This window comes from Molossus molossus, unplaced genomic scaffold (genome assembly GCF_014108415.1).
Source record: "Molossus molossus isolate mMolMol1 unplaced genomic scaffold, mMolMol1.p scaffold_m16_p_10, whole genome shotgun sequence".
In the NCBI taxonomy this organism is placed as follows: domain Eukaryota; kingdom Metazoa; phylum Chordata; class Mammalia; order Chiroptera; family Molossidae; genus Molossus; species Molossus molossus.
This window is the reverse complement of record NW_023425345.1, coordinates 98,736,633-98,764,313: the sequence shown is the minus strand read 5'-3', so window position 1 is coordinate 98,764,313 and position 27,681 is coordinate 98,736,633. Positions and strand designations below refer to the sequence as shown.

At 49.1% G+C, this 27,681-nt stretch overlaps 1 protein-coding gene across 1 annotated transcript; it reads left to right on the top strand.

Moving 5' to 3' along the window:
• Positions 1-27,136, top strand: LOC118624449 (arachidonate 5-lipoxygenase activating protein). The gene is made up of 5 exons (XM_036252733.1): positions 1-131; positions 7,227-7,326; positions 12,389-12,459; positions 15,576-15,657; positions 26,669-27,136. The coding sequence occupies exons 1-5, from the start codon at positions 62-64 to the stop codon at positions 26,829-26,831; spliced, it is 486 nt and encodes a 161-aa protein (XP_036108626.1). The 5' UTR covers positions 1-61; the 3' UTR covers positions 26,832-27,136.
• The last annotated feature ends 545 nt before the right edge of the window (positions 27,137-27,681 follow it).

Here is a 27,681-nt window from a genome sequence, read left to right as displayed (position 1 = left end):
CCTTCCTCCACAGTGCAGCCGGGGCCACGGAGCAGTCCTTGCTGCTGAGCCGGAGGCAAACATGGACCAGGAAACCCTGGGCAACATTGTCCTGCTGGCCATCGTCACCCTCATCAGCGTGGTCCAGAACGGTAAGGGATGCCTCGCACTTGGGAGGGAAACAAGGGGAGAATGTATTTGTTAGTTATTTGAAAGTCAGGCTTATATATTCTCTGAGTTTCTCTCTCTCTCTCTCTCTCTCTCTCTCTCTCTCTCTCTCTCTCTCTCTCTGTTTGTCTATACTTGTGCTTTATTTGTTTCTTTTTATTTGAATGTATAGAGGCGTGTGTATTTCGCATGGACTGGGAGTTTTGCTTGTCCTGGTCTTTCTCTCCCTTCAGTGGTGATGACTGTCAGGCTGGCAGTGCCAGGACAGCCACCTGGAGGCTTTACCACACCGTCACTGAAGGGCCTGCGATCAGCCTTTTGACTGTTAATAGCTACTGGGGCCAGAGAAGAAGGCCAGCAGCCGAGAAAGGGAAGATGAGACCTGTGTTCACTCAGACACCGGGCTTGACTCTGCCGCTGGGCTGGCTTCAGGGCACTGAGGTTACCTGTCAAGTGGAGGCTAAAAAAACAACAAAAAGTGAATGTAGGGGTTCAGGAAAGGGAAATTACCTTATTATTACTGATGCATTTTCCATATGCATTATATACTTACATAAAGGGGGGGGGTTGTTTGGGGTAGCACATCCCTTAACCCTGCTATCAATTTAAAAAAACAAGCAGGATGCTCAGACTTGAGAAAGTGGGACCGTGCAGGACTCTCTCCTCAAGGTTCTGAGTTAGGACGGCATCAGACTCTTTGTGTAAGTGTCTCGGGAGGCTTTGTCTTTTGCATTTATTCAGATGGGGACAATGGAGAGTATTACTGAGGGCAGCTCTATGACCTGTTGGTAATGCATGTTCACACACCGTCACACTTTGGAGATTTGAGTGTTTCACCAATTTGGGATATTCTGTTATTTTCTCCCCACTTGAATGTGGACAGAGGCTGGTGGTTAGCCTTCTGGGCACAGAGGGAGGCTTCCCCATGGCCCCACACCTGGGCCCAACTGCGCACTCGGAGGAGGTTTCCTACGTGAGACCACACCTTGCAGCTTTCGGACCCAAATGTTTCACACGAAATTGCATGCAACCGAGTTGCCACTCAGGAGGGAACAACCACAGTGTTTAGGGTGCCACTTCCTCAAGCCACTGCTGTTTCATGTGGGCACCGTGCCCGGGCTCCCTCAACTTTTCAATGAGCAAGGGCTTTATTCGTCCCTGCGCACTCTCCCGGGACCCTGCTCTGTGCCATGCTACACGGTTACACGGGGAGGCAGCAGTGAGCAGACAGTGGTCCTGCCCCCCAGGGAGGGAAGGCTGGGGGGGCAATGAGCGGTAAGGTCCCTGGAAGCCTGCGGGGACCTCTCTGGGAGGTGGGAGTGTGGGTGGCAGGCAGTGCAGGCTCAGCTCTGTGCAGGACCTTCCTCCAGCCCTTCTCCATAGATCCACCAACAGAGCTGACGAGTGTCCTGGCCAGGGAGCCAGTGCCCTCTCGGCCTGCAGAGACGGGCTGAGCTGTTCCCTCCAGTTCAGAGCTGGAGGTGGGGCAGGAGGGGAGCTGAGGGGTTTGCTGCAGCGTCTCCTGTTGTGAAAACAGTCTCTTCATCTCTCCAAAAGGAAGGGCACCAAGAGCTGGCCCTGGGCTGTCCACTGGGCTGTCCAGTGGGTGCCATAGCGCAAACCCTGAGCAGAGATGGTGAGATTTTAATTATTTTTGGCAGATGAGATTAAGAAGTTCTTTGAAACAAGGGGGGAGGAAGGATTACAGATGGCCAAATGTCTAAGTCTTAACCACAATCTAAAGGCCATTTAAGACAGATAAAGATAGAACACTGTGGCCTCACAGAGTTCCTTCCACCAGCTGATGAGAGGGACGGAGGCTTCCTGGGAGGGGGATACAAACATGGACAAGCCTGGAGCTACTGTGTTGGGCTGGAGACTTTCATGCTGAGCAGACCACACATGCCCCGCCCCCCATCACAGACTCTGTCCCCAGGCCCCTGTGAACGGCTCCAGCAACACAGGGGCAGAGTAACCTTGAACAGTGCTGCCCCACTTAATGTTTGGGGAAGGGACAAACTGAAGCCACAGAAAGAGCCCTTGCCACACCCTCGGTGGCTCAGGACAAGCGTGCACCCCCATGGGGCACGGACCTGCGCTCCCATGCAGAGCAGAGCCCACCGTGTGAGGACTTTTGTTTGCAAGTGTAACGTGCCATTTGGAGAACAAGAATAGTTCCAGTGACCTGGGAGAGAGCACCTCTGCTTGTTTCTTCCATGAGTCTCTAGGCAAAGAGAAAGCCCAAATATACGTCCAGAGCTGCTCTTTGCAAGTCTAATCAACCTCAATGAGGCAGCCACAGATCTACCTTACAGGGCTTGGAAAATATGCAAAAACGGTGCCGCCCCACCCCTCACCCACAAAACATCATTCCAAACCCTTCCTGTTTGTTTTAAGAAATATTTACATGTTTTTGCCAGGCAACGCACACTTTGTCTTTGTCCCAAGACAAGTCCACGTGTGTCTGCACTGATGTTTGGGCCTCTGCGCCTCTACACCGTGTGAGCTCATTTTCCAGAGAGGCCAGGGCCCGACCCCCTGGTGGAACTTCCTCCTCTGCCCCTCCAGCGTTCTTTAGTCATCAAGATCTTTGAACATGTGGCCCTCCTCCAGCTCGATCCAGCAGAATGCAGACGTGAAAATGCAGAACAAGTAGGAAATGTAGCCTCCTAAGAAAGCTGGGCCAGAACTACTGGAGCCTGGTTTCCTCGGGAGGGTAGATAAAGGCGTTTCCTCTGGAAAGCACCCACAAAACCTACAGTTTCTCTTGCCCAGGTGCCAGCCGCTTCGACATGGAGCAAAGGTGGGACTCAGGTTTGGAGAAAGTGGTTTCCACAGGGAGCCAAGCGAATTCGATGGCGAGGAGGGTGAGCCTACCTGGCGACAGCAGAGGAAAGGTGTCCTCCGGCAGGAGAGCTGTTCCTGTCGCTCTTCCGGGGGTAGGGAAGGTGGTAGGGAAGGTTAGCATCATCCTCTCTTTCAAGAGCAGCGACCTCCTCCAGTTTCCTCTTTCTTTGAAGCCAAGAAGGGGGGCATGATGGCCCTGTAGTCATAGGGTTTGTGAGAATTGTGATAAGGAGGGAAACAGAGCTGGTAGGGACCGCCTATGTTTCCCCGCCCTCCCTGCTGCTCCCCCCAGCACACACACTCACACGGCGAGTCTCGTGCGCCTCTATGTTGGAAGGCCTCACAACCCAACGTGGGGTCTGACGGGCTCAGGAAACAAGATCAGGGACTCATGAAGTTCCCCAGTGCAGGAAGACTCCTGAAGTGGACAGTCACCGCCCCTGAGTGAGCCCTGCCCATTGCCAGGTGTACTGCCAGTCAAGCACAATCTTTCGTGCTGGGCATAATATTATCTCATTTAATCCTTGTACCCTATGAAATATATACTATTTTTATTTCTATTTTACAAATAAGCAAAGTGGAGCTTAGAGAGGGTAAATCATGGGTTGGAGGTCCTAGAGTCAGTAGTGGTGAAGCTGGGATTCAAACTTCCTCCAATGTGTAAACGCTTACACTACGTATATTACTTCAACTTCATTTATTCAAGAATCCAGGAAGTTCTTCTTAAATTTTTATTGATTGATTGATTTGAGAGAAAGAGAGAGAGACATCAGTTTGTCGTTCCACTCCTGCATTCATTGGTCGATTCCTGTGTGTGCCCTGGCTGCTGTTTGAACGTGCGACCTCGACGCATTGGGACCTGCTAAGTCCTCAGCAGGGCAGGGAGTTCTTTCTCGTGTCGAGGTGAAATCTGCCCTATGACTTCTCTCCACCAGTCTGTTTCTGTTCTCTGGGAAAGCTTAGACTGTGCCTGCTGCTTCTGTGTTTACAAAATCAGCTGTAACATTCCCTCTTCAACAGATCGTTTCTCACAGGTCTTGGTTTCCAGAGTCCCTCGTCATTGCCCCCTCTGTCCATCTTGCCATGTTCTTTCGAAAATGCATTTAGGTATCTCCTGGGCGGGCAGAACAATTTGGAGATCCGGGCACCAATTCTATTAAAATAATCTGCATATGAAATCTTTCGAAGACTCATACGACACTGCTGGCTCATATTAACTTTGGAGTTAACCAAAATCTCATGATCTTTTTATGCCATCCTGAAAAAGTTATTTAACTTCTCTTACTCTCAGTTTCCCCAACTGAGAAGCAGACTTATTAATAACTCCCAGGTGCACCCGACCGGTGTGGCTCAGTGGTTGAGTGTTGACCCAGGCACCAAGAGGTCGCCAGTTCGATTCCTGGTCAGAGCACATGCCCAGGTTGTGGGCCCGATCCCCAGTGGGGGGCATGCAGGAGGCGGCCAATTGATGTTTTCACTCATGGATGTTTCTGTCTATCTCCCTCTCCCTTCTTCTCTCTCTAAAATCAATACAGAAAAATTATTAAAAAAAATAGTAATAACTCCCAGGTGTGGTAGCTGAAGGTTCTGTATGGAATAACATAGGTAAGGCAGCTCAGTGCCCAGTGTGTGGCTGATTTTCAGGAACGGTTAGCCTTCTCTCTCTGAGTCTTTCTCTCTGTCTGTCTCTAGTTTGACCTGATGTCAGCAGCTGGCCAAGACAAGTGTGTTAACAGTCTTTGCACACACAGTTTTTGCAACATAACTGAGGATAACAAGGGGTGGGGGTGGGAGTGGGCAAAGGCAGCCCAACGCTTTGCGTCTAGCTTAGAAGGAAGGAGAGATAGATCTAGAGGGATATTGACAGAAACAGGCTTGCTTTTGTTTTAAGAGTAGGAAAGATTTGAGTATATTTCCAGGGTAAAAAGAAGGAGGGGGAGAAAAAAAAAGCTTGAAGGTTCAGAAAATAAGCAAAACACCAATGAAACAAAGACCCGAAGAAGTGGCAGGAACGGGGTCAAGGTCACCGGCAGCGGGCGAGCCTTGGGAAAGAGGAAGGGGTTTGTTCTCTGAGCACAGAGACGACAGGGGTGGACTCAGGGAAGTAGTCAGGTTGCGTTGCTGGTTGCAGAAATAACCTCTGACTTTCTTAATATTGCCCAGTTCACATGCTCAGAGGCCAGGGCGTCAGCTCGGGTGTTGGAAAGACAATGCTTAGAATTTTCTGCTGGATTTCACGGTAAAAAGAGGCACCCGGAGCGGGCAGACACGTGCGCAAGCCCGTGCGGCTGAGGGGATCCGAGCAGCGAGGAAAACACATCCTCAGGCCCCGCTGGATCTGATCCCCAGCCTGGCTGCACCCCAGGGAGTGGCTCTGACACGGTTAATTAGCCTCCCCGAGCCACAGCGTCTTTATCTAAAGGTGGGAACAGCAGCGCCCAGTGAGGGAACCTGCGCCACGTGCTTACCAGGGGGCCTGCAGCCCCCCCCCCCCCCTTCACAGCCGCTGGCCAGACAAGGGCTCGAAATGAGCCCATTCTCGGGGGAGAAATGTTCTTTTGCCAAACAGAAAACCACGGGAGGCTTTTATTCAAATGTAAGGCATCTTTTCCACGTCTTTCTTAGGAGGTTAGTAAGAAGTTGATGAAAGGGAACCTGGTGGATGGATCTCTGACAATCTTACGTTCCCTCCCCCTTTTCTCTCTTGAAATAGGACTAAAGGAATAAAATGGAGGGAAAGGGGGGGGGGAGAGAGAGAGAGAGAGAGAGAGAGAGAGAGAGAGAGAGAGAGAGACCTTCACTCCCCACTCCCAATGTCCAATCAGTAGACAAACCGTCCGCGGGCTGTCTCCCCCGGCCTGTCACAGCCCACAGCCATCCTCCCTTCAGCTTCCTTCCACCGGCTCCCCTTGGTCTCACTCCTCTCTACAGACCTCACACTAAAGACAGGGTGGCTTTCTGATTGCGGCATGGCTCAGCTTACCCTCGTCAAGAACTCCTCTCTGCTCTCGAGATAGAAATAAATTCCAGTTTTATTAACATGGCTCTCATCGAGGTCTCCGTCGCACTGTTCAGCCCCGTGGGTGCCTCTCGACCACCCACCTCTCTGGGCCTTGCTCACTCCCTGCGTGCCCGCTGAGGCTCGCTCTGCCCCCCTGCGGGGCGCTTCCCAGGGCCCTGACCCTGCTCTGCTTTCTCTTCCGCACAGCTCCACAGGCTGTGTGGTTGGAACGGATGCATTTTGTTTGTTATGTGCGGTCCCTCCTTCTCTTCCATCCTTACCAGCACAAAAGCTCCCCAGGCCAAGGCTCTGCGTGTGTTTTGTTCTGGGATGCTAGCTAGAGCCTGGCTCATGGCAAGTGGTAATAGATGCATGTCATTGAAAGAACGATTCACCATCTATCTCTCTGGCCTCACGTGTAACTGGACCAGGCTCCGCTCCTCACTCCCGCTTCCCGTCATAAGCCGGACATGCTGAACCAAGGACAGTTCTTGCCTCTGGATCTTTGCCTGTTACATTCCACTTGGGTAGAGTGATCTTTCCTGTTGTCTCCTGCCCTCCATCTGCTTAGCTGATTTCTACTTGTTCTTTAGATTTTGTCTAGGTGTCTCTCCCTCTAGGGATTCCTCTGTAACCTGAACCCCGAATTAGGGTGCCTCCCTCACCCACTACAGCACTGTGTTCTCATTCAGCCTCTCTCTCTCTCTCTCTCTTTTTTTTTCTTTATTGATTTTAGAGAGAGAGGGGAAGGGAGAGGGAAAGAGAGATAGAAACATCCATGAGAGAGAACATTGATTGGCCGCCTCCCACATGCCTCCCACTGGGGATCAGGCCCACAACCTGGGCATGTGCCCTGGCCAGGAATCGAACTGGTGACCTCTTGGTGCATGGGTCGCTGCTCAACCACTGAGCCACACCAGCCGGACTCACTCAGTCTCTTAGCGTGAATCACTGTAGACTAATTTCTGCTTTACCTCTTTGTCTATTTCCATTCAACTGTAAGGTCCTTGAAAGGGGCTGTGTCTCACTCACGACTGCATCACCAGCACCAAACACAACGATTACGGGAGAGTAACTGCTGAATAAATCTTGCTAAATGACATTTGATGAAGGACATTTTGGGCTGTTTAGAGGTCAAGTAAAAAAAAAAAAAAATTAACATTTAACTTGAGATGGCAGGCTCAGGAGTGTGCTGGTTATAACCGGAATGCCAATCTCTCCCACCCCGCAGGGTTCTTCGCCCACAAGGTGGAGCACGAAAGCAGGACCCACCCTGGGCGGAGCTTCCAGAGGACCGGCACGCTGGCCTTTGAGCGGGTCTACACTGCCAAGTGAGTACAAACCCTGACACTGCCCACAAACAGTGGGGCATGGGCACTGGGGCCTCTGCCGGGGTGACCCCACCCGCAAGGTCACATGTCTGTCTGGACCAACCTTCAGGATATCAGGGTGGCGGGGGTCCAGGAGAGGCAAACCACACCCTGGGAGGCTTTGTGGAAGCCCCTCACCATGTTAGTGAGTCAAAGATAAGAAGTGGGGACCCTGAGGCTGAGGAGGTGAGATCTCCAGTTTCCCCTTGTTTCAGAGCCCGGAGCCACTCATTTAATCACAGAGTTGGCCAGTTTCCTGTGTGGTCATTGCAGAGGTAACACCACAGGACCAGCCGCCCCTCACTGCCGCTCACCCGCCCCTCGGTCCCCTCGGTCCCCTCGCGGGAAGGCTGGGGTGACGCAGTGCATTTCACAAGGCTGCTGTCCTGGAGCAACCAGCACAAGAACAGGGAGGATGGAGGACTTGTGCAATGGCTTTCCCACCTTCATTCTGCGCTCTTGACTATAAAAGCTGTTTGGAAACACCTGCACAGTGCAGGGAAGGAGCTGGTGCTCTTTGGGATGCAATGATTTCCCTGAAACCCTGTTTTCCCTCTGTGCAAAGTGCATTGAAATAGCGGACTCAGCCCAGCCTGTCTGCGGCTCCTCTGATCAGAGGCCTGTGATCAGAGGCCTGTAGGGAGGCTTTGGCTATGAGCCGGGGAAGGGCCTTCAGGCTCGGCTTGGAGGCGACTGATGTCCCTAGAGATCCTTTCAAAGGAGGAGTCATGGCCGCCCAAGAAAAGGACTTTTATATTGGCAAGAACAGCTCAAACAAACACAAGGATGGAGTCACCCTGAAGGGCTGCAGGTGCTGTGGGAGCAGCTGGGGGGAAGTTCCACACTCAGGGCTGCTGCTGTCTTCTGTGAATTAAAGTGACTTCAAAGGCTGTCAACTGGGCAGGCCTCCCTCATGCTGCCCTACTTGCTTCCTCTTCTGGCCTTTGCCTCACCTAGCTATTTTTACATTTTTTTACAATTTGGCATAGAAATGGGGAAGAAGGAGGGGCAGTCCACTCTATTGCCACTTTTCATCATCGCCCCCTTTGTCCCCCAGCTTCTCAATTTCTGCACACACGGCCTGAGCTACTCATGTGCACATTTGCAGAGTCCTCCCGGGCTGACTTTCTGGTCCCCTCTCGCCCCCTGTTATAAGGCAGCCTGCTCTCCAGGGAGCCCTTCACTGAACTGCTTACAGGGAGATTTCTATTTTCACATTTGGATCTTCACTGTGTTAATTCTCAGAATCAATTGAAGACATTTAAAGTCGTGACTGTAGGCATTTCAGATCCATTGAAAGGAGGGTAGGGAACGCACTCCAGGTGCCATCAGCCACTGGCAAGAGAGAGGCGAGAGGGCCTTTCAGACACTCCATGTGCGACAGCTGGAATCAAGGCGTCTTTGACCTGGGGCGACATCAAACCTCTCTGGAGGCCAAAGGAAACATTGAAACTCTTCCACACGTTTGCAAAAGGAGCTTTTCCCTCCCAGATCACTCCCTTCACACCAGTTAGTTGTGTTCTTACGTACTCCTCAGATCGTCCACTTCGAAGGAGCTAGGCACTGCGGCCAGGCAATGGAAGTCACTGTCCTTGGGGGAGTTAGGTGCCTGTTGCCAGCAGTGAAGGGGAAACAGAGCGGGCCAGGCCATCTGCCCTGCCATTCCCCAGGAGTGAACTAGCTCCGCGTCCGAGATGTCACTGTGCTCACACCTGCCCTGTCGAATCGCAGAATGCCGTTCGGTAGTGGTCAGAGGGTGGCTGGAGGTTCTGCAACGGTGAGGGGTTTGTGACATAAGGAGCTAGAGGAGCGAGGTGGACGATCCGTGCCGCCGGGGCCCTCCACTCTCCAAACCAGCATCATTAAGTGTCTTTCATTATTAAGTGGGAGGAAGGTGCAGGGAAAAGAATGAGAGGAGGAGATGCAGGGGGGAGGGGGCAGGAAGGAAGACGGTCTGCAGAATGAAGGCTGCCAGACAACGCTGTGGCTCAGTACAAAGACACTTCCTCCCTGACTGGCTGACAGCTGGTGTGTGCTGTGGTGGGTCCTGGAAGGCCCTGGGGACCAACGCAGCAGGACACGCATGTTGGCAAAAGCCACAGCCCCCAGTCTGCTTGCCTCTGAAAGCTATAGGGATGGGGTGATGTGTTAGCCCAGTAGAGAGCCAACCCCAGCAACGGCTTCTCCAGGGGCCTCCAAAGAAGGCTGCAAGGTGAGTCCTGGGGGTGCAAGAAGAAGAAACATGTCTTTAACCTTGTTATCTAAAAGAATAAATACTTAAGGTTTACCCATTTTTAATATACAGATGGAGAGTAGTCCATTCTGGGTCCTGTTTATTCACCATGTACTTCATTCCAGGTGGTATTTGTTTTTTTAATCCTGACCCGAGGATATTTTTCCAATGATTTTCAGATCGAGTGGACAGGAGAGGGAGAGGGAGAGGGAGAGAGAGAAACATCAGTGTGAGAGACACATTAATTGGTTGCATCCCACACAACCCTGACCAGGGCCAGGGATTGAAGTACAACCGAGGTACATGCCCTTGACCAGAATTGAACCTAAGACTCTTTGGTTCTCAGGCCTATGCTCTAACCTCTTAGCCACTGGCCAGGGCCCAGGTGGCATTTGTAACGGGCTCCTGCCCTGTTCACTAGGTAAGTGACCGAAGTCAGAGGGGCTCTGCTCTCTCCCGTGTTTGTATCTCAGCACAGGACACACTGGTTTCTTAGCTCTCACAGTCATTGACTCCTCCAGTAAAGGCTGTTTTGATCATCAGAGGGACAGGAAGGGCCCAGTGGCCAGGAACACTGCCAGCCTGCCTGGGTTCTCTGCAGGGGGGGCCCAGGGCTGGTAATTGCAGAGTTCTCTGTGGTCCCCTTGAGGCCCAAGGCCCTATTAGTTTGAACAGGTGTTCACCGCTGATTGAGTGAGAACTGAATCAAGAGGGATCTAGATGAAGGAAACCAAGGAAAGAATTTAGATAAAAGGCTAAATATATTTTGAAAATTGCCTCCTGGGTTTTACCTGCACTTTGAATTATGTGAGACCAATGGTTCCCTGACTTGAGCATGCGTCAGGATCACTCGGAGGGCTTTTAAAACATAGATTCCTGGGCCTGACCCAGACTTTTTGATTCTGAAGGTCTGAGGTGGGCATTAACATCTGCATTTCTAACGAGTTCCCCTGGGGGGATTCTGGTGGTCCCGGACCACTCCCTGAGAACCACCAGTTAGACCACCAACTCTCAGAGCTTAAATGGATGTCAGAGTTATTCATGATCCGCCTCAGTTGTACAGGTAAGGAGCCTAAGTTTAGAGAGATTGCTGCTGGCCAGTACGCGGTCAGGGACTCAATCCTCGTCCCATACCTTCCACTCTATCGTGCTGCCCCTCCCCATGCCGTGCCTCCTTGTTTCGGGTTGTTTTTCCACGGATGTGGGCATGTATCGGTTGCCCTGATCGAGACTGTAACCTCAAGAGGGCACTCGCTATTTACCTTCTTGTCGTGGGAGAGGTGACAGAGCCGGTTCAGTCAGACTGACCAGCCATACCACTGCATAGCTGGGTGGCCTGGGAAACCATTCAGCTTCTCCCAGCCTCAGTTTCTCATCTGAACTATGAGGGTAGTTGTGGCAGAATCGTGGCCCCCTTCAGATCACAGCCCTAACCCCGGGCACCCAGGAATATGTTACATTACACAGCAAGAGAAACTAAGGTGAGTAACCAGTTGACTTTAAGATAAAGAGATTGTCCTGGATTCTCTGGGTAAGACCCGATGTAATGGAAAGGGCCCTTTAATTGTGGAGGAAGGAGGCAAGAGTCGGTGATGGAGCAATTCAGTGTGAAAAGACTTGATCGGCCATTGCTGGCTTTGAGGTTGGCAGGAGCCACCAACCAGGAACACAGGAGATGTGCAGAAGCTGGAAAGGCAAGGAAGCGCATTCTGCCCTAGATCCTCTGCAAGGAAGGCAGAAGTGCTGACACCTGGATTTTAGCCCAGTGAGACCCATTTTGGACTTGTGACTTCCAGATAATACATTGGACTTGTTTTAAGGCAGTGAGTGTGTGGCTACGCGTGACAGCTGCCATCGAAAACCCACGCAGTCACCCTGTGTCCTCACAGAGTCGCAGTGAGGCCCGAGCCTGCCCACAGCAATCACACAATCAGCAAGATAACTTTCTAAACATCGGTTGTTCTGAACATCGGCTTTTCCGAACCCACCCTGGTTTCCTCAATGCATGACCTCGCCTTTCCTCCCCCTCCTGGCCTGCGAGCATGAGCTGTGTGTCTGCCGCCAAGGCCTCCTTAGCTGGGCTCTTCTCCCCGCCGCCCTCCCTGAGGCCGCCGCTGCATCGCTCACTTGTCAATTCCAGAAGCACTTTGGCAAAGCCCAGAGCAGGTAAAAGGTCTGAGCCGGCAGGAGAGCACATCCACAACGCAAGGCCAGTGGAGAGCAAAATGACTTTATTGCATGTGCCTGGGGCAGGCGGGCTGAGCCCAGTAACAGTTGGGGCGTAGGTTATGTACTCTACTTTTAGCTTCTGGCAGTTCCTGCTGATGCGCTCTGCCTGGCCCATTGTCCACCTTGCAGTAGGACAGGTCTGGTATCTCGTCCGGCGACTGCTGGGTGATCCACTGCCTTGCGGATAATCCTTATCCATACTCAGCAGAAGGCTGAGCAGAAGTCATGCAAGCAACACAATTTTTTCACAGTTTCCACCTTTTGCGAACTTTTACCTTTACCCTTTAAAACGTTTCCAACCTTCTCAGCAGGAACTCTGCCAAAGCAAATCCATCAAGAAACCAGTTGCCTACTGAGGAAGAGAGTGAATGGGTTCTGAACGCGTGTCGCTTTACCCCGCTGTCCGTCTCCGACGTGGCGGCTGGTGCCCGTCTGTGCGCGTATGAGTGGGGTTTGTGCCTCAGGTTTGACGGTGCTTGTTCACTGAGGGTTTCGGGTAGTTTTCAGATGATACTGTGGACACATGTTTGCTGATTTCTCTTCTTTTTATTTATTCTACAGCCAGAACTGTGTCGACGCGTACCCCACTTTCCTTGTCGTGCTCTGGAGTGCGGGGCTACTGTGCAGCCAAGGTAACGCCGCTTCTCTCTGTTCTCTTGCTGAAATGAGCTTGAGGAGGCTCCAGTTCGGGCTCTTCTTTGAAAAGGCTTTGGCTGACCTCCAGCTCCTTCTGTGAAGCCCTGGCGAGGCGAGGCCCCGGGAGCCTGTGGACTGGTGCATTGCTAATGCTGGCTCCCTGGGGGCGGGTGGAGAGCGGCTGGACTGACAGGGGTGTTTTAAGGCTAAATGTGACTCAGAAGCCTTCAACAGAGTTCGCTCAGATGCAAGGGCATTGCAAATGAGAGCCAGAGGGACCTGTTCCAGGACCGGTGCCCTGGGCCCTCCTGCTAACGAGCTGCCCGTCTGGCCGTCCTCCCTCGGCGTGTCTGCAGTGGCGGCTGGATTGCAGGTCCCCAGCCTTCCCCAGTTATCAGCAGCCCCCCGTCCTGACTTCAGCAAGGTGACTCCCAGAGTGGACTTAAAATTAAATGGAAACCAGACGAATATTTTTTGGTCCCCTTTGGAGACTGGCACGGTGTCGGTGGAGGGGTGGCATGACCCAGCCAGTGTCCCACTGTGGCCCAGCAGTGTGTACCAGAAAAGGCCATTAGTGTTCTCTGTTGAACTATTTAATCCCCAGTCACCTCCTCCCACTTCATAAAGTTGGCAGAGTGGATATTCTTTCTCCTCTCGTCTTTGAGGTCACTTGGGTTGAGACAGCTAAGCGCAAGGCTAGTCAGCAGGTGAGTAACAAAGCAGATTGAGAGCCCACGTCTTTGGGGCTACCTCCTGGATTTTCACAAGTACCTTTTACTTTTTCATTGATATAGTGCACACACATAGAACACCTGTTCTGTGACATAGTAACCAATAAAGAGAGGTGGGGAGCCCACAGCAGAGGGCAAGATGAACCTCAGGAAACCAGTGAATGGATACATTATTGCCAAGAGGGAGAGGTGCCGAGAAGGCACAGAACAAGGGCAGTGATAAGGAGAGGTGAAGGATGGCAGAGAACCCACTTCAGGGACACCTTGTGGCCTTTTCCCCGTGTCCCAAGAGGCTGTCACTAAGCCCACTATTTATTTTCCACGTTCTATCCTGAGTTCAATAAGGAACATGTCCAGCAAGACTTGAAAAATTAGGTCAAAATATACTACTACTAGGAGTTACGATTCCTTTTATGTTTTCCATGATATTTGATGTAAACGAATCTAGAGTTGGGTCAGCTAGACAAGTACAGTGTGTGGCAGCGCCCGGGACTGCGCATTTCCTGTTGAAACACACCTTGGCAGTGCCAGGGGACAAAAGTGTCAGTTAAACCCTGTTTGATAATTGCACATTGTATCAATATAGAGATGGTGGAATTTCTTAGCTGAAAGAAACCCCGGGGATCATTCGAGCCCGAATCCTTTACTTTACAGAGAAGGAGCCAAGCCCCAAGGGGACGGTGGCTTGCTCTAACTTTAGAACTGTAGAGCCCAGATGCGCACAGCTGAGCCCCTCCTGCTGTTCCCGGCAGCCCAGGTCCCAGAGGCGCACACGGTTCCCGGCACGCGGGCAGCAAGTGCGGCCATTCCCACCCTCACCCCCGTAATTGTTCACTGTAGTTTCTGGTAAAGAGATGGGCTGGTAAGTTGGCACAGAGCCGTCCAGATGGGACAAACCAGGAAAGACTTTGTCTAGAGCAAATTGTGAATTGTGGCAGTTTTGTGACAGTCAGAGAATAGGGTGAACTTCACAAACAGTTCCTGTGTGCTTTGGTTTTCTTTTTAAATAATTTTTCTTTATTGACTTCAGAGAGAGAGGAAGGTAGAGGGAGAGAGAGAGACATCGATGAGCGAGAACATTGATTGGCCGCCTCCTGCATGCCCCTAACTGGGGATATGGCCCACAACCTGGGCATGTGCCCTGACCGGGAATCAAACCGGCGACCTCTTGGTGCATAGGTTGATGCTCAACTACTGAGCCACACCGGCCCGGCTGTGCTTTGTCTTTTTTTCATCTATCATATGACAATAGTATTTTGGGACGCAAGGCAGAGCTGTGGAAAGAGCGTGGGTCTTGGGGACTGATGAGCTGGGGAGGACTCTGAGGACACACTTTGCTGCTGTTGGGACCCCGGCTGTTACTCAGCTTTCCTAAGCCTCAGTTTCCTAGTTTGTGAAACAGGAATGATCGTGTTCCCGGGATGAGTGTGTGACCATGCGCATCCAGCCCCTGACAGTGCTTGGCATGTTGGGTCGGACCATGTACAACTGCAGCTATCTGACTGCCAGTGACTCGGCTCCCAGGCCCTCCCCCCTCTACCAGCCACCAGTCTGTTCTGTGGCTAGGAGTCTGTGTCGATTTTGTTTATTCGTTTATTTTGTTCTTTAGATTCAACATATAAATGAAATCATATGGTATTTGCCTTTCTCTGTCTGACTTATTTTGCTTAGCCTGATGTCCTCTAAATTCATCCATGTTGTCATAAAGAGTAAGTTTTCATTTTTTTGCGTGCGTGCGTGTGTGTGTGTGTGTGGCTGAGGCATATTCCATTGTATATATTCACCACTTCTTTATCCATTCGTCTGGTGACGGACACTTAGGTTGCGTCTGTGTCTTGACTATTGTAAATAATGCTGCAGTGAACATAGGGGTGCATATATCTTTTCAAATTAGTGTTATGGATTACTTTGGGTATATATCCGGAAGTGGGATTGCTGGGTCACAGGGCAGTTCTATTTTTAGTTTTGGGAGGAACCTTCATGCTGCTCCCCACAGTGGCTGCACCTGTCTGCAGTCCCACCAACAGTACACGAGGCTCCCTTTCCTTCCCACCCTCGTCAACACATTGCCTGTTGAGTTAGTAATGATAGCCTTTCTGCCAGATTTGAGGAGCTATCTCATTGTGGTTTTCATTTGCATTTCTCTGATGATTAGTGATGTCAGGCATCTTTTTATATGTCTACTGGCCATCTGTAGCATCACTATTATTAACATTCTCAGATTTCTCCCAGCCCCGGGCTGTTGACGGAAGTTCACGTCCGCCTGCACTGGCAGACCCGGAGGCCTAGGCTAGTCACTGCACAGTGTCTGTATTAATGTCGTGTTAACTTAGCCTGTTTGGGCATCTACGAATCTAAGGTGTTTTTCTTTCTTCACTTAGTTCCTGCTGCCTTTGCTGGGCTGATGTACCTGCTTGTGAGGCAAAAGTACTTCGTCGGCTACCTAGGAGAGAGAACTCAGAGGTAGGTGCGGGGACTGTGTGAAAACCATGGAGCCGTCACGCTACTAAGCAGGGAGCGTGGGAATTCACAACCATAGTCTGCGTAGCATTTGAGGGCCTGAGGGACCACTTGAGGGGGGATGGCCAAGGCTGACTAGATCCCTCCTCCTTTCTCACTGAACTTTGTGGGCTATGAAAATACAGCTGCGGGGCTTGAACATTGACTAATTCCTGCTCGTGGTCATGGGCTCACATTCCTTGCAACCCCACACCCTCTACCCCCACCCTTCGCAGTCTGGGGCTTGAATGACGTTCTATGTCTAGCTTCCCTGGCCTCCGGTGAGTGAAACATTTCATTGTTTGCCTGGAAATTTAAACTCAAGCTTGTGCTGTGTGATACGTTCTCTTGGGTAACAGATCTTCTGGGGACCACCAGAAGGAATGTTGAGAACGTCAGGTATCATCACACGCAGAAGTTAGAGACTGAGAATTGAATCACCATCACATGGCGAGTCGATGGTGCCAAAGCAGCTATAACACTCCCATCTGGATTGAGAAGTCCGATTCTAGTAAAATAAATGATGGCACTCCCAGAACAAACATTCGAGTGACCGTACACCTAAGAGCAGGGTTCTCAATGCAGCAGAGAGGCTCTGAGAGCCAGGAATTTGCTGAAGCCTAGCTTTTCCACCCATTTTTCTTCCTTGTCAATTTCCACACCCCTCCCGGCCTTTTACAATAGCACACTTCTCTAGTGGCTAATGGGCTCTCCGTTTAGATAGCATCCTTCAGCGGTGACAAAGGCGGTGACGTCCCAGGAGGTCAGCAGGTGAAAGCATTACTCCTGGGGAAGCAGGAGCTGCAAAGCTAAATGACTTGGTGGCTCGGTGGTGAGTGGCAGCCAGAGAATAATGGCTCTTCCCAGCAATTCTTTCCCGGGCCTCACGCCTTCTTCATTCCTCTCTAGTGGCCTTCCTATTCATCTTCTGAAACCACAGTTCCATTATCTCTCTTACTCTTATTCTCGTTTACCTTGCAAAGCCTCTCCTCTGCCTTCCTCAGGAGACGACCTGCTGTCAGGAGTGGCGGGTGGGGTAGTGTCTGTCCATAAAACAAGGGGGTTCTGCTCCTGCTCTCAGGGTTGTCTTCCCACGAAGCCCCGTCTTTCTCCCCAGTGTCCCAGGGGTTTGGCCAGGTCACAATTTTTCTCTTTATCTGTCACCACTTGCCTAAGATCTTAAAGTTGCTTTCATTCTAAGAAAATCTGTGAACATGACAAGATTTGTCCATTTATCCACAGACTCTTGTTATTTTATTTTTCCCTCATCCGAGGATATTTTTGCATTTATCTTCAGAGCGGGAGGGATAGAGGGGGGAAGAAAGAGAGAGAGAAACATTGATGTGAGAGACACATCGATTGGTTGCCACCCACATGACCCCAACTGGAGCTAGGGACAAACTGCAACCGAGGTACATGCCCTTAGCGGAAACTGAACCCGGGATTCTCTGCTTGGCGGGCCGATGCTCTAACCGCTGAGCCAAACTGGCCAGGGCCAAACTCTTGTTATTTTAAAGATAATCACTACTAGGAAATGGACAAAGGTGGCAAAAATAAACAATAGAATATGGACTTAAAAATATAAAAAATTATTGCCCTGGCCAGTTTGGCTCAGCGGTTGGACTGGCGGCCTGTGGACCAGAGAGTCCCGGGTTCAGTTTCTGCTGAGGGCACGTGCCTCCGTTGCAGTTTGTCCCTGGCCCCGGTTGGGGTCATGTGGGTGGCAGCCAGTCAATATGTCTCTCTCACATTGATGTTTCTCTCTCTCTCTTCCTCCCTCTCTTCCTCCCGCTCTATCTGAAGATAAATGCAAAAATGTCCTCAGGTGAGGATATTTATTTATATATATATATATATATATATATATATATATATATATATATATAAATAGCCCTGGCTGATTTGGCTCTGGGATCAGCCTGTGGACCAGAGAGTCCCAGGTTCGTTTCCCTCTAGGGGCATGTACACCCCCCCAAATATATATATATATAAAACATTTGATTTCTCCAGACCTCATTGAAATGTAAATGGTCTAACTTCTTTTTTTCTAATTATTTTTAAAAAATTCTTTTTAAAAAAATTGTTTTTTTCTTTATTGATTTTAGAGAGAGAGGAAGGGAGAGAGAGAGAGAGAGAGAGAGAGAAACATCGATAAGAGAGAACATCGATTAGCCACCTTCTGCATGCCCCCCACTGGGGATCTGGGATCTGGCCCACAACCTGGGCATGTGCCCTGAACAGAAATCAAACCAGCGACCTCTTGGTGCATGGGTTGATGCTCAACCACTGAGGCACACCGGCCGGGCTACTTTTTAAATTTTTCAATGACAGTTGACATACATTATTATATTCGTTTCAGGTGTATAGCCCAGTGATTAGACATTACATAAGTTACTAAGTTATCATCCTGATAAATCTTGCATCATCTGATACCATACACAGTTATTAGAATATTATTGACTGTATTTTCTATGCCGTAGTTTATATCCTCATGACTATTCTGTAACAACCAATTTATACTTCTAAATTTCTTCAATTTTTCACCCATTCCCCCAAACTCCTTCCCATCTGGTGACCATCAAAATCTTCTCTGTATCTATGAGTCTGTTTCTGTTCTGCCTGTTTATTTATTTATTTTTAAGATTCAATTGTTGATATATATTTGTTGCCATTTTATTGTTCATATTTTTCTCCTCCTCCTCATCCTCCTCCTCCTTCTTCTTCTTCAAGAAGTCCTTTTAACATTTCATGTAATACTGGTTTGGTGGTGATGAACTCCTTTAGCTTTTTCTTTTCTGGGAAGCTCTTTATATGTCCTTTGATTCTAAATGATAGCTTTGCTGGGTAGAGTAATCTTGGTTGTAGATCCTTGCTTTTCATCACTTTGAATATTTCTTGCCACTCCCTTCAGGCCTGAAATATTTCTTTTGAGAAATCAGCTGACAGTCTTATGGGAGCACCCTTGTAGGTAACTAACTGCTTTTCTCTTATTGTTTTGAAGATTATCTCTTTGTCTTTAACCTCTGGCATTTTAATTATATGTGTCTTGGTGTGGGCCTTTTTGGGTTCATCTTGTTTGGGACACTCTGTGCTTCCTGGACTTGTATGTCTGTTTCTGTCACCAAGTTAGGAAAGTTTTCATTATTATTTTTTCAAATAGATTTTCAATTTCTTACTCTCTCTCTTCTTCCAGTACCCCTATGATGCGAATGTTGGCACACATGAAATTGTCCCAGAGGCTTCTTACACTATCTTTAACTTTTTTGGATTCTTTTTTCTTTTTCTTGTTCTAATTGGGTGTTTTTTGTTTCCTTATATTCCAAATTGCTGATTTGATTCTCAGCTTCATCTACTCTACTATTAGTTTTCTGTAAATTATTCTTTATTTCAGTTAGAATATCCTTCATTTCTGACTTGTCCTTTTTGAAGTTTCACTAAGTTCATTGAGCATCTTTTTAACCAGTGTTTTGAACTCTGCATCTAGTAGATTGCTTGTTTTCATTTTGTTTAGTTCTTTTTCTGGAGTTTTGTTCTATTCTTTCATTTGGGGCATGTTTCTTTGTCTCCTCATACTGGCTGCCTCCCTGTGTTTGTTTCTATGTATTAGGTAGAACTGCTATGTCTCCCAGGCTTGGTAGAGTGGTCTAATATAGTGGGTGTTCTGGAGGGTCCAGTGACACAGCCTCTTCGATCACCCAAACTGGGCCCTCGAGGTGCACCTCCTGTGTGGGCTATGTACACCCTCCCCTTGTAGTTGATTCTTGATTCTTGTTGGCACTTCAGTGGGAGGGATTCACCTCCAGGCAGGTCAGCTGCAAGGACTGGCTGTGACCACAGATCGCTGATCTCTGACCACCATGGAGGATCAGCTGTGCAGGGCCCACCCCACAGAGCAGAACTTACTTCAGCAGGGATCTGGTGCCTGCTGAGTCTGTCTCTTGAGTGTGTCACTTGTGGAAATAGTTGGGTGGTGCTTTGACAGGGTCTGAAGCTGTGCACTGGGTGTGCTGGCTCTAGGGCCTGCCGGGAGGTGAAGGCCAGGGTCAGCCACTGCCTGTGTTCTACCCAGGGCTACTCAGCATGAGCTACAAAGCAATCTGCAGATGGTTGCTACTTGTGCTCGGCTTGGAGGTACTCAAAAGAGGTCAAGCTTCGAACCAAGGTGGCTGCCACTAGTGCCAGGCCTGGGGCCACTTAGTGAGAGGTACGGGGCACACTGAGGCCAGATCCTGCTTGTTTGAGAGATTTTAGGAAAATCTGAAGCGTGAGCAGAGAGAGGCCATTCATATGGAAAAGACACTGGAAACAATTTGACTGGGCCTGAAAGTTGGGTGAGGCGGAGCCTTGGGGAATCATCAGGGTGACGCAAACAGTATGAGCCAGGTTGATGGAGTCCCAGATATGGTGCCTACCTGCTGGCTCTTTTGGTGAGAGCCCATCAAAGGAATAATGGCCTCTGCCAGCACTTCTCTCTGGAAGAAAGCTGTCCCCCAGCTTTTGCCTCGATACTGGACAATTTAGTTCCTCCCTATACATCTCTGGTGCCTTTCAAGCTGCTGTCCTCATGCCGGAGCTCAGAGGGAGTGAGTACAAGTAAAATTGTGCATGGGCCCTTTAAGAGGAACTGTCTGGGACTCCAGAAGTCCTGTGTCTCCCTCAGCCTCAATCTCTGCTGGTTTTTACAGCCAGAAGCTACCGGGACTTCTCTTCCTGGCTCTGGAACCCTGAGCTAGGGGTCTGGTGTGGGCTGGAACCCTCTTGCTCCTCAGGGGGGACCTCTGCAGCTGAGATAGCCCTCCCGATTTTTATCTGCCACACATGGGTGTGGGACCAGATTGTTCCATGTATCTGCCCCTCATACCAGTCTTGCTGTGGCTTCTTCTTTAATCCCCTAGTTGTAGGACTTCCATTCAGCCAGATTTCAGGTGGTTCTGAATGATGGTTGTTTTGTGATTTAGTGGTAATTTTGACGTGGCTGTGGGAGGAGGTGATACCATGTTTACCTACACCACCATCTTGACCAGAAGTTTGATGGCCTAACATCTTAAATCTCTCCCTTGTCTCTCCCATTACATGGTATAAGAAGACCCCAGCAGCCCTTCTCCATGATCTGTGCTGGCAGACATACAAGTCATGGTGTTCTTTCCTGCTGATACTGAACGGGGCCTCACAGTGCTTCTTCACACACTGTGCTGAGCAGTTGTCTTTGATAGAAATGATACCCTGTACACCGGATGAGACCGTCAGTCTTAATCTAGACCAAAATGTAGTCTGAGGTGGATACAATCCTGAGGGTTCTGTGGCTACATCCAAAGGGACTTTCAATTCTGCCTCCAAGAAACTACTTGCTAATACCCCCTTACATCGGGGAGCCCCCTCTTTTGTTCATCGGCCTCTGTCTCTGGGCTGTGTCGCACTTAATCTCTGCAGACACCTTAATGCCCTGATACCTTCGGGGTCTGCTTTAGTTCTTGGCCTCACTCAAGAGGAAGTTCCTACTCAGCGAGACCCTTCCCTAGAAATTTCTCCCTTGGGCTCTAGATCATCTCTGCTGTTCTCCAGAAGTTACTTCTGCCCTTTCCCCTCTTCAGTTCCAGGGTTGTTTTTGGTCCAGTAGGTAGGGAAGGCATTTCCTGGTGTATCTATTCCACCAAAGCTTCTTCCAGGAATTTTGTAGCTCCTGCCTTTAGTCCCCATAGAGTTTTGTGTCCCTTATTCTCATCCTACATCCTGTTCTCCAAGCCCTTTCTCCCTGTTCTGTCTGGGTTGTCTGTAGCATCCTTAAATGCTCCGTAGTTAAGGATGAATCTTAATTTCTTCCCTGTTCATTCTAAGCTACTATTTGGGCCCAAATCAACGGCAGTTGGCATTATATTACAAGACTCTCTGACTTTCATCACCTACCTTCACCAGCTGGCACTAGGCTGCTCTGTCCCTGTCCCAAAGAGCCCAACCCCTGTGGAGCTCCCCCCAAATTATTTTGCAATTTTAGGTTTTCAGCTCAGTGGTGGGTGGGCAAACCTTGGCGACTCTCACGGCCAATAAGCTCAGGCTACTCAGTTCCACTTTCTCCTCATTCGTTCAGCATTCATTTAATAAATATTTAATGATCACCTGCTCTGAGCCACGTATTGTAGAATCATTCCCCCAAGGAGACCCTGGGGGTCAGGAGAATGGGCCAAATCCAGAAATATTAAACTATCAGCATAGTCACGAGTAGAGTTTTCAAGAGAACGGATCCTTCCAAGTCAATTTCCCTGTTAGTGTCAATATTTTATTTATTGTTATTATTTTTTAAAAAATTCTCACTGGAGGACATGCTTAGAAAGAGGAAGAGAGAGAGAGAAACATTGATGTGAGAAAGAAACCCTAACCGGTTGCCTTACACATGTGCCCTGACCAGGGATTGAACCCTCTATCAAGGTATGTGCCCTGACTGGGAATTGAATTGCCAACACTTTCAACCAACTGAGCTACAGCGCTGGGCAGTGTCAATATTTTAGAGTCTCTGCCCCCACTTCCCAAATGTGGACCATGGGTTATTTCACCAGAGTTGGAAGAATGAACTCGCTTCTTTTGGAATTCCTGGGTGAGCATATGGGTATCACGTCTGGACTTTTCAAAGTGAAACCCACCAACCAGCTGCACCAGATTCTCCTGGGTGCTTATTTAAATACAGATTCCTGGGCCCATCCTTGGACATATGGAACCAGAACCTCTTGAGGGGGGGCCCAGGAATATACATTCTAACAACTTCTCCAGGTGACTCTCATGCACGTGGAGTCTGGGAGCCACAGAAGGCTGCTCATGCTTCTTTTCTACAATGATTCATTCACGTGACCCGTTTCTGGACGGCCTGATTTCCCGGAGACGAGGGCGAGCACAGAGGAGAGTACCCTGCTCTCATGGAGCTCAACCATTTTCCCCCTTTAGAAGTTAGCGGGCTTTAGGTGAAATTTCCTTATTGAAAACAACAGAATTTTAAAGCCAGAGGGACTATCAAGTTTTCTCTTGCTATCCACATTTTAGGTACATTTTTGTGTGAGGAGTCGCCCAAAGCCACGCTGCAGAGAGCTGGGCTGGAGCGTGGGTCTCCAAGCACCTGGGTTCACCTCTCTCCCACCACACTCTGCCTCTTGGAGGCTTTAGGCATGTTCGAGGTGGGAACGGTCAGCACAGTGCCTCTGGTGTGTTGTCCCGTGTGTGCAGGGGCCAGGACACTGTGGTTCAAAACCAGTAACCGAGTCCTGGTCTCCTCGGGAAGCCAATGTGGCCGAAAGAGCTGGGCTTTGGCCTCACACAGACAGGTTTGAATTCCCACTCGGCCTCTTTCTGGCTGTGTGACCTTCGGCGAATCTTTCAACCTGTCTGTTCCCAGTTTCCCCAGCTGGGAAATAGGTGAACCACACCTCATGGAGTGGTTCTGAGAGTTTAGTGAAGTCACAGGTATAAAACTTCTGGTTTCTACAGATGCTTAATTTTTTAATTCTGACCTTCCCTGCCCCATTTAGAGAGAACTATGCATCAACATTTATTTATTTATTTTTATTATTTAAAGACAATTTCAATCGTGGTTGACATTTAATATTACATACATTTTAGGCATACAGAATAGTGGTTAGACATTTGTATAACTTATGAAATAATCCCCTAATAAGTCTAGTACCCACCTGGCACCGTACATAGTCCTTACAACATTACTGACTGTGTTCCCTATGTGCATCCCCATGACTGTTTTGTAACCGCTAATTTGTACTTTTTAATCCCTTCACTGTTTTTACTCCCCAACCCCCCTTCCATCTGGCAACTATTAGTTTGTTCTCAGTATCTATAAATCTTTCTATTTTGATTGTTTATTTATTTATTTTTAGTTTCCACATATAAGTGAAATCATGTAGTATTTGTCTTTCTCTGTCTGACTTATTTCACTTAGCATAATGCCGTCTAGGTCCATCCATGTTGTTGCAAATGGTAAGATTTCATTCTTTTTTATGGCCTAGTAATATCCCATTGTATATACGTACCACATCTTCTCTATTCATTTATCTATCCAGGGACACTTACGTTGCTTTCATGTCTTGGCTACTGTATGTGAAACACTCTTCTTTGTCTCTTGTTATAGCCTTTGTTTTATAATGTCTATTTTGTCTGATGTAGTATTGTTACCCCATCTCTAAAAAATTTCCATTTGCATGAAATATCTTTTTTCATCCTTTTACTTTCAGTCTGTGTGTCTTTTGATCTGAAGTGGGTCTCCTGTAGGCAGCGTATGTAGGGGTCTTGTTTGCCTGGCCGTTCAGCCACCCTATGTCTTTTGATTGGAGCACTTAATCCATTTACATAGAAAGTAATTGCTGATAGGTATGTAGTTATTATTTTGATATTTTTTTTCCTTCTTAAATAAGTCCCTTTAACATTTCTTATCATCTGATTTGGTGTTAATGAACTCCTTTAGCTTTTGTGTGTGTCTGGATATGCATTAACTTTTAGAAACAACAAAAGAGAGGTCTTGATGGTTCAAAGTCTGACATGTGGCACGTGCCCCATTGGGGCCCTCTCTCTTCCTCTGTGCACTGCCTCATTGCAGGTCCTCTGCGACCTTGCCTGAGCTTGGGCAGGTCTTCACCTGTGCACATCCTGTCCACTTCCAGGGTGGTGGCCCATCTCTAAGCTTGAGAGACTAACCCTGCATCAAGGAAGTACCTGGTTGGGGACCCCATTCACACTTGGGCATGTGCTAAGTTCTCTCTGCACAGCCTGAGAAGAGTTAAAGCACCAAGGATAAATCTCCTTTGGGGGTGTTATGCTTTGAGACCTTTGCAAAATCCTGCCCAAATTCAAGAAGACCGCTATTCCATTAGGAGGCATCGCCGTTTCATTCCACACCACAGATTTATTTTGCGTATGTTCTGAACAGTCTCACAGACCCCTTGCTTGTTTCTGTAGTGAGCATGGGGTGGCCTCACTCGTGATAAATCAGAGCCATCACAGTATCTGACTTTTCACAATTTAATGTCTCTGCACCCTCTGTCCTCTGTCTGAAGAGCAGACTCCCTCACATTCTTTTCTCTTTCTTACCTGCATTAGCAGGTAACCCGGCATCCATGTGCTCGGGCCACCGCGACCAGGAGCCACAGGCTAGGTGGCTCACATGAAATGGAGCGGCTCACAGTCCTGGATGTCGCTCTCTTCTTCAGGCCTCATTCCTTGTCATGCAGATGGTCATCTTCTCCCTGTGTCTTCACATGGTCTCCCCTCTGTCAGGGTTCACTCTGGTGCCCTCTTTTTATCTCCATGACCTCTTTAAAGACCCTGCCCCCAAATACAGCCTTATTCTGAGGCACTGCGGTTTCGGACTTCAATGTAGGAATTTGGGCAGACACAATTCAGCCCACAGCCCTCTCTTTTGGGACCACAGTTCCCCACCCCATACAGAGATAGACGTTCTTGCTCATGAACATGACTGTGATTCTTAAAAACCAAGGAGAGAAGAGCACAGCTGGCCAAGGGCGGGGCGCCTCGCCAGCAGCGCTTCCCAAACCTGAGTGTGCCCGCGGGTCAGAGAGCTGGTCAAGTGCAGATGCCGACCCCGTAGACCCAGGAGGGCCTGGGATTCACTTATTTTATTTTTTATTTCCTTTATTGGTTTTAGAGAGAGAGGAAGGGAGAGGGAGAGAGAGAGAGAAACATCGATGAGAGAGAACATTAATTGGCCACCTCCTGCATGCCTCCCACTGGGGATTGGGCCCACAACCTGGGCGTGTGTCCTGACCAGCAATTGAACCTGTGACCTCTTGGTACATGGGTTGACGCTCAACCACTGAGCCACACTGGCCGGACTGGGATTCTGCATTTCTAATGAGCTCCATGCTGCTGGTCCAAGGATCACACTTTGAGAAGCAGGGATGTTGATTCTCAGTTGATGAATGGTTTTCCAACTCCTGACATGGGGAAATTATGGGTTACATTGTGAATCTTTGTGGTCCCTTTCAAAAAGATAAAATTTTTAGCATTAAACCTGTGGACACCAAATTTTGCTCTCTGATTATAGCAAGACTCGGACTCAGCAGCATTACCTCACCTGTTAGCTGAGCTAGCTATTAAGGAATCGGGTTGCCAAAGAGCCCCATGCTGGATTCTATCCTAACAGCCTTAACGAGCCACTTGGCTGGACTTTGCTAATGCCACACAGATGAACTCAGCCATGGCAGTCACAGATTCTGCAGACGGGGGGAGGACACCAGGGTGGCTGCTGGAACAATTAGAAGGTCATGTTTCCCTAGGGAAATGGCTCTTGACCCCAGCTGATAATGTGCTCGGCAGCTCAGGATTAGAGCCTTTGATAGAAGGGTCTGACTGCATAAAAAGCCTCTCTCCCTCCATTCACTTAAAATACTCGTCTTCCCTTGCTGGGGCCCCGCTCTCATTAGAGTGAACATGAGTTATTCCCAGGCAGATTGAAGCCTCAGATGCCAGAGCACCTCTTAGATTCCAGCAGTCTTGTTAGCTCATTTGGACCATCACTTCTCTCCGGGAGGCCCTTAAAGGCTTGCGTTGTTCACAGCTGCCAGCAAGGCTCTCACGGGCGGGCGGGCGCTCCTGGGGAGCAGCAGGGTGGAGAGGTCTGGATGAGTCGATGCGGTTCCCAGCCCGTCAGCTTGCCCGCTGGCCGGCAGAACGTGCTACCTTCACGCTGCCGAGGACCTGGAGTCGGGAGGACACGGGCCACGCAGAGCAGCTGTTCGCTGAGCCTTATCGATGAGGGCTTTGAGGTCTGGCCCTTCAGCCGGGTTTTGAAATACGTTCAGTGACTAATACCAGCTAAGAGAGTTCATCCTTCATACGAAGTAGATGCAACATTCTTGAGTGAAGGGAGCTGTAATTGAAACCCCGTGTATTTCAAAGTGATGACTTTCTTTGTGGGTGAAATGGGTGTCATTTTGTAGCGTCTACAGGTTTCTCTCTCTTTTTGCAGCATACCTGGCTACATTTTCGGGAAGCGAATCATCCTGTTCCTGTTCCTCATGTCCCTTGCTGGTATATTCAACTATTACCTCATCCTGTTTTTTGGAAGTGACTTTGAAAACTACATAAAGACCATCACCACTACTATCTCTCCTCTGCTTCTCATTCCCTAACTGCTGGATGCAAGGATGCTACTACCCTCACCTGATCCATACCTAGAAGTCACCGTCACTCAGCCCCTCCAGGGTGCGGCCCCTCTGAGCTAGGGAGTCAATCTGACCACCATCTGGGCTTCCCAGCATGAGTTCACCTTGTTTTTCCTGGAGAGAAGAATTCTGCGTCAGCCCTGCCCCCTGAAAATGCAGGCCCCGGGTTTGTTATTCAGACCCACTCTGTGCTCCTTGACTTATCCTGCTTTCTGAAGATGTTTTGGGACCAGATTTGTGTTTTCCTAAAATAAAATGCAGAGATGCGTTTGAAGCTGGTGGTTTCATTTTTGTGTGTGTCTGTTGCTACAGTTGAACGACTACTTTGTTTTCTTCAACCTAAATGATGATAAGACATACACTATCCCCCCCCCCCCCCACACACACACACACGTCTGGGAGTATATTCACCAAAATGTCAACTGTGATATCTCTGGGTGAAGAGAGTAGGGGTAAGTTTTACATTCTTGTTTATATTTTCATGTATTATTTGAAATGTCTTAATGAGCAAATCCCATTAAACAAAGAAACAGAAGTGACACCCCTGCAGCCTTGCCTCTTCCCGGAAGCCTTCCCTAGCTCCAGGTTGGTCTCTGCTGCCCTCTGACCTCCCGTGGCGCCCTATGCACGGCTCAAGCACAGCACATACACGTACCACGTAAAGACATTAAGAGGTGCCCTCTGCCTCGCCAAAGCATCAGTTCTTGAACATCCCTGATGTCCTGTTTCTTTTTCTTTTTCTGTGCTATGCCAGGGACAGGCCCATAGCAGGTACCAATGACTCAAACTATTTGGGAACTTGAACAAACGTCCTGTA